The sequence below is a fragment of the Echinops telfairi genome, unplaced genomic scaffold (assembly GCF_000313985.2).
Source record: "Echinops telfairi isolate 266 unplaced genomic scaffold, ASM31398v2 ScPeMD7_3;HRSCAF=10, whole genome shotgun sequence".
In the NCBI taxonomy this organism is placed as follows: domain Eukaryota; kingdom Metazoa; phylum Chordata; class Mammalia; order Afrosoricida; family Tenrecidae; genus Echinops; species Echinops telfairi.
The window spans coordinates 29050401-29057735 of NW_022103899.1; the positions used below are offsets into that span (position 1 = coordinate 29050401).

At 42.8% G+C, this 7335-nt stretch overlaps 1 protein-coding gene across 1 annotated transcript in view; it reads left to right on the plus strand.

Annotated features, from left to right (window-relative positions):
- Nucleotides 1-1370: 1370 nt before the first annotated feature.
- Nucleotides 1371-7335, plus strand: part of LOC101642437 (cytochrome P450 20A1) — a 40008-nt gene continuing 34043 nt past the window's right edge. The window contains exons 1-3 of the mRNA XM_045296675.1: nt 1371-1466; nt 4998-5047; nt 5958-6159. Of these exons, the coding sequence (XP_045152610.1) occupies nt 1395-1466; nt 4998-5047; nt 5958-6159 (324 nt within the window). The 5' untranslated portion in view covers nt 1371-1394. The remainder of the gene's footprint in view (nt 1467-4997; nt 5048-5957; nt 6160-7335) is intronic.

The window sequence follows — 7335 nt, forward strand, 5'->3', positions numbered from 1 at the left end:
CAATTGTTCCTATGCTTGAGCCCATTGTTGCAGCCTGTATCAACTCATCGCTTTGAGGGCCTTCCTCTTTGACTGTCCTACTTCACCATACATGATGCCCTTCTATAAGGATTGGTTTCTCATGACAACACATTCAATGTATGTAAGTTGAAGTCTCACCATCCTTGCCTCTAAGGAGCACTCCGGCCATACTTCTTCCAAGAAAGGATGGTTTGTCCTTTTAGCAGTCCATGATACTTTCAGCATTCTTCTCCAGCACCACAATTCAAATTACAAGTATAGTTCCATCTGAATTTTTTATACCTATAGACAGAATAAACACGTACCATATACATATAACCAAGCCAAAATCACTGCCAATGAGTCAATGCTGACTCTAAGCGACCCACTGGATTTCCAAGGCCCAGTCTGTCTTCCTACGAGCTGTTGGTGGTTTCGAACTGCCAACCATGCGGATCACAGTGCAACGTGTAACCATTACACCACCAGGGGTCCTTTGAACTGTTCGTGATCGTTGTTAAGAATGAATATGTAATATAAACTTGTGATTTCTGCATTGGCTGGTTGCATAGCCACCCAGCTTAGAGAAAACCCTGATTACAAGTGCCATTTTTAACCCATTGCTGAACTCAACTGAAAATTAGGTATTGGTTCTGAATCCTGTTGAATCCCACCGCTGGTCAAACCCAAAATAATTCTGGCTCACAGTGACCTTCTAGGACAGAAGAACTGCCTTTTTAGGTTCCACGACCTTAAATCTTAATAGGTGACATGCTTTATTTTTCTCCTGCGGAGCAACAGGTAGGTTTGAACCTGCTGACCTAGCGGTTAGCAGCTCAATGCGTAGCCCAATAAGCCACTAAAACTTCGATTATGTCAGTGGTTCTCAAATTTGAGTGTGCAAGAAGAGAACCCCCGGAGGGCTTGTTAAATAGGGTAATTGATATTGCTGCACCCTGGGACCACATTGAGAACTACTGCTTCGAGATTATAACCTTAAAAATACAAAAAATGGTCAGTGATAACTCCTTGCTTTCGAAGTCTATGCTTAGCTTTTCTCCAGCAACTCAGTCCCTGAATTGTGTGTTCTGAAACAATATATCGGACACCCAATCTGCGATTTATGGTAAATTCCAATTCTCTGGCCTCACCCAGGGAGGGAGGGGCAGTTGCGGGGACCAAGCTCGGACTGATCGGCGATCCATTGCTTTCGCTGCCCTCCTGGCTTCCACCACGCCCTAGACTTGCAGCCTTTGACCACGCCCCCACGGGCCAGGCTTTGGGCGGGCCCTCTGGACCGCTCCGCCCACACGCTCATTCTGTAGGTCGGGCCAGGCAGAGGCGTTGCTGGTCGAGCAGTGGATGCGAGACGTGGCTCCCAGAGCGGAACAACCATGTTGGACTTCGCGATCTTCGCCGTCACCTTCTTGCTAGCGTTGGTGGGAGCGGTGCTCTACCTCTACCCGGTAACGCCGCCTACACCCTCCAGGGTCCAGCCGCCGCCTCAGCTTTTCCCTCCATTCACGACGCCTTCCCGCCGAGGGCCGTTCGGGTGGACCGCCGTCCCGGGGCTTCGGCGTGGTCACGTGACGTCAGATCGGGGGCGCGCTGGAGGGGTCGGCGTGGATGACGCGGGGACCCTCCTCTCGGAAGGCGGGTGCCCAGCGTCGAGGGCAGAGGTCTCAGGGCTCCCGGCACCCTCTCTCCCCAGTCTCAACAACTTGGGCCGCGTCCCTGGCAGCCCCTAGGCCAGACCAAAATGCCATTTGCGCGCGTGTCGCGGAGGGAACTCCCTGGTGCCGCGGGCTTCACTGCGGGCCTTACCTTTAACCACATTGTTGTCATCTGCCATTTCCCTCTGCCTTTGGCGCTGTCATTTCTGGAATCCACAGCCCGGGAGTTCCTGACCGCGGCTTGCAGGGTCCGGGGCACAGCGGAGTTGTGGAAAGGGGCGCCGCTCCCCCACTCTGTGAACTTGACCCAGTGCCTCTGGTCTGGAGCTCAGGCTTACCTTCGCTCTCTCCTTGCCTTAACCTCCGACAATGGGGCTGAAAGCAAGGGAGCTGAGGGACAAAGAGGCCCCTCGGAAACCTCTTCAGCGCCGGGAGGTGGATCGATAGTGGAAGCAAGGCGATCAAGATCGTTTTAAGTACATCAGTGACGATGACAGCTTCGCTTCTGGGCTGGTATAATGGAATAGGGAGGCCTGTGGTAGCGACAGAATCTGGGACTTCTGGTTTACTTTATAGCGAACCAAACCTTTAGTGGTCCCAGGTCTTGAATTAAAAAAAAAAAAGTTTTGTCCCGTGCTTCACATTCCACTGAGTTTAAGGGAGGAGTTCCCTTCTGGTTGGGGGAAATATAAAATGTTTACCATGTTAGATGATGTTAACCACGAAGAAGCAAAATAAAGTGTGGGAGTAAGGTGCTTATTTTTAGTTGGATCATCAGGAGATGGGACAGAAGACTTGAAGAAGAAACAGGCCATTCACACGTCAGAGAAATGAGTGTCTCGGGGAAGGAGCAGCATAAGAAAATCCTGGGGAAACTTGCCTGGTGGGTTCCTAGAAAGGAGATGAATGTAATTTAGGAGTCAGTTGGGGGAAAGTAGGAAATAAGTCAGAAAGATGAGACAAAGGAGTGGGTTTTAAATGGCCTTTTGGGTCATTGAAGGACTTAGCTTTTCTACCCCTTTGGCTTTCAACCTAGAAGTGACATGCGAAATGCAAAAGAATTAAAGTTTGTATCTATTAGTTACATCTTAAGAATTGCTCAGGCGTTTATGATCTGAATAGGCTATGGTCCTGGGATAGAGGGAAAGCAGGAAGATGAGAGAATGGTGGGAAAGGGTGTTGACTTGCACTACTTTTTTTTTTTTTTAATAATTATGGTGAGAAATGGCTTTAGCCTGCACCAGAAGCAGTAGAGGTGGTAAGAACTGGTTCATTGTGAAGATTGAGCCAACTGGATTACTCTCTAGTTTGAAAGTAGAATGTTACCAACAAGTATCAGAGTTTATAGTTTATCTGGAATAAGGAATTGTTGATTGCAGACAGAAGGGTATTGTTGGGATTGGTTATATTTTGGTGGAAGATCCTGAAGATTTGTAGATGTTTAGACGTTTCTTTTCTAGGTTATTGGATGTGAAAGTTTTGAGTGTAAGTTTCCTTGAGTTTAAGTCCAGACTGAGGATATGAATTTGGGGGTTCAGATGTTAATGAAAAGTAACATTCACCCTGGAGTGTACAGACCACACCCTGTAACTGATGTGCGCGGGAAGAGAGCCACAATAGAGGCAGAGAAGAAGGAGCAGCTAGCTAAGCAGAAGGCAACCATGCATTTCAAACAAGAATAATCGACCGCTTAAGTTGACTTAATTGAAGTTAGTAACATTAATCTTAAGAAGAGCAGATTCATTTTAATGGTGGCGAGGAAAACCTAAATGGAGTGGGTTCGGAGAGATCAAGTTGTAGATGACTTAATAGAGTTTTCAGTGAGTTGACCCCACTAGGGAGGGAAGTGGTTGTTAACCATGCAGTATTCTCTTGTTTGTTTGAATGACCGTGTCTTGGTCTGTGTGCAGGTTCCCAGGTTCCACATGAGCACAGTCTTCTGCAATCCCCATTCTTCCCAATGTTATCCACAGTTAGGACGTACACAGTTGAAAACTTTTGCATAGTCAATACCATGCACGTAAACATCCTTTTTTATAGTCTCGGTTTTCTAGCTTGATAGCAGAGGGTTTTAAAATTTTGTTTTTAATTATGAAAATACAAAGTCTAAATGATTTCCAGTAGTACAGTAGGAAAATGATTAGACCTTTCTAGCAAAATGATAGAATATAGTTTAATCTTTTAAGTGCTCAACTAAATATTGATCGATTACTATTAAGTTTAAAAACAGGCAAAGTTTTAAATATATTTCCAATGATATATTTATTAAATTAATTGACAGCATTCAGAATTAATTCTGGAGTTTTAACATTTTAGGGTTTTTTCCACTGTACAGTTTTTCCTATAGTTTTAAGGATTATTTAGTGAAATATTTTCATTATAAAATTAGTGTATACTTAATTTAAAATAAGAAATAACACTAATCCTGAATCCTAGTGCAAAAGTGTATAAGATTAAAATTGTCATGCCTTCAATTGGTGCTTTAGCCTTGGCCCTGGGACAGCAGGTCACGGAGTCAAGGGCTGGAAACAGGTGATACCAGGGCCTGTTTCTGGCAGGGCAGACGTGCCTTGTGCCGCCCACTCTCCACTCGGGGCCGAGGTGCCAGCTGGTGCCATTCCCAAGAGCCCTAAGTGGGGGAAAGGGTTGGGTCATTGGGAAGTCTGTCTAGCCCTCTTCCCCTAGCTGTTGCTCCTCTGGTTATTTATTTTCTTAGTGCCAGAGGGCATGGCAGGGGGGGTATCCCTGATTTTTAATAAATCCTGAATTGTATTTACAAAGATAAAATAATAAAGTAAAAATTTCATAGTTTATTAAGGGTTGTCCCTTTAACAATTTGATATGAATTGTTATATTATCAAATGTACTTTTATACCAGATACCTCACTCGCTATATTGTTTTGATAATAATTTGCTTTAAAACAAAAGTTTAGTATCGCATATTTTGATTAATTCTATCACTAGAAATAACTCTGAAATGAAATGATTAAACAGATATTGATCAAGTCTGTGTTTGTTTTTGTTTTTAAGCCAAACTATAGGTAACTTGGACCAAATAAAAATGTGCTTGATTATGCATTATTTCTATGAAGTGGATATAAATGTTTATCAACACCTTAGATTGACATAAAGGAAAAATGTTAAAAGAATTCTTTTTCTATAAAGAAGGTTTTTTAAAATTTTATTTTAACATAGAAAAAATTTCTTAGATTCAGCTGAATTGAAAACCCTCTTTGAAGTTCTTGTCTTGTGGAAACACATGTGAATGATTCGGTATATGACAATTTCTTATAGTAGGCTTTTATTTATTTATTTTTCTTTAAGGCTTCTAGACAAGCTTCAGGGATCCCAGGAATTACTCCAACTGAAGAAAAGTGAGTAATCGTTTCTGTGGAATCAAGTCGAGTCTACCATTTGGTTTTGTTTTTTTAAATTTTTTCCCCCATTTGTTTATTGTTTCCAAATGAAATCATATTTTTAGATTGCTCAGTTTATGTAATTTATTTACTCTAAATTTATTTCTGGGCAAACAACCTAATTAAGAACAGAAAGGAGGGCTGGGTAAATAAAAACCTTTCATTGCTTTCATTTTCCTTAGCCTGGGAAATTAGAAATGGAGGGCCAGGATCGAGACCAAAGTTAGGAAGACTGTGATGATTATCCTCAGACCGACATGCCTCACTGTCTTAGGATGAGCTGCTGCAGAAGTTGGATCGTTTTCCGATGTCTTCGTCAAGTGTACCTGTGTAGCTCTTTCATTTGGTTTCAAGTGTTGGCAGTTTTCAAATGATCAGCTAATCCTTATCTATATAACTATAGAAACAGTATGAAGTAAAGTTGAGTTTTGGATTTTTTTTTAAATTTAGGGCTAGAGTGTGTGTTAGACTTAAATTTAGGGTTTGGACTGGGTGAAGGTTTGGGTGGTGAGGATTAGGGTTAGGGTTAGGCTTAGGGTTGGGTTGTGTGTGAGACTTAATTTTAGGGATAGGGTTAGGTTTAGGGTCAGGGTGTGTGTTAGACTTAACTTTAGGGTTAGGGTGTGTTAGACTTTAGGGTTAGGTGTAGGGTTAGGATTCGGGTGTGAGACAAATTGAGGGATGGGGTTAAGGTGAAGTTTGGGTTAGAGTGAGGTGAGGGTGAGGGCGAGTGTTAAGGTGAGGGTTCGAGTTTTGGAATTTATAGTAATTTGTACTGTATCTGTTGACACAGTTAATTCAGAGTCAAGTATCGGTTTTCTGATTTTTCCAACTGAAATGAATTTTTTGTCAAATGGTCTTTTCTCAGAGATGGTAATCTTCCAGACATTGTCAACAGTGGAAGTTTGCATGAGTTCCTGGTTACCATGCATGAGCGATACGGGCCTGTGGTCTCTTTCTGGTTTGGCAGGCACCTAGTGGTTAGCTTGGGCACAGTTGATGTCCTGAAGCAGCACATCAATCCCAATAAGACATGTAAGTTGAATTTTCTTTCCAATCAGCTAACCCTTGTTTCTTGAGCATAGTATCTAATGAAAACCCCTGCATTGTCGCTATGTAGGGATGTTGTTAGCAGACAGAGTTAGCCTTGATTCTGGGTGACCTACGAACAAAATGAAACGTTACTTGGTGTTGTGTCATCCCAGTCACCGGCATGACAGTCAGTCCACTGTTGAGGGTTTGTGCTAGTCCATTCCACCATTGCTTTCCCATGCCCTCTGCAACCTTCTGGTGTTCTCCTCTAGGGATTGATCCCTCTTGGTGATGGTCCCAAAACAAACACATACGATAGTATTCTGTGATTTATAAGGTTTTCGTGGCTAATTGTCAGAAGTAGATCACCAGGCCTTTCTTCTCAGTCTGTCTTTGTCTGGAAGTTCTGGTGAAGCTCCTATCTGCCATGGGTGACTCTGAGGGTGTTCAAAATACTGGTGGCATAACTTCCAGCATCATCGCAACACACAAGCCACCACAGTACAAGAAACTGGTAAATGAATGGTGGTAGACAGGGAAACCAGAGAAGAATCGATGCATCTGAATTGTGCTGGCCAAGAATACTGAAAGTACCAAGGACTGTCAGAACAACAAACAAATCTACTTTGGAAGACAGACGTACAAGAATGAAAGCAGCTTAGAATGGTGAAACTTTGGATTTGTTATCAGCAGAAACTGGTAGTCCCTGGAAAAGGACTCCTGCTTGGTGGAGTAGAAGCTCAGCAACAAAGAAGAAGACTGTCAAGGAGATGGATCGGCACAGTGGCTATGGCCGTGGACTGAAACGTAGCAGTTGTGAGGATGGCGCAGGAGAGGGTAGTGCTTGGTCTTGTTGTGCGTGGGGTTGCAGTGAGTCAGTATCAACTCGATGGAGCCCAACATCAGACTCGGAGCAACTAATATATTGAATGGTTCAGACTATGTGCTAGACATTGAACTACATTAATCTTCAATAGTCATAACTCATTCAACACAAAATACTGTGTATCTTTTTTCTCTTTAATTTATGGGTTTATAATGACATCGTAATACAAATTCCAACAGGATTTTCTTTGGAAACTGAAGAAAATAATTCCACAGTAGACCTAGAAAGTAAATGTTCATAAACAACCAGGAACAGCCTAAAAAAATGAGGGAATAATTGTGCCATCAAGTAGTTCAGTGTATCAGAAATCTAGAGTAAATGAAAGATA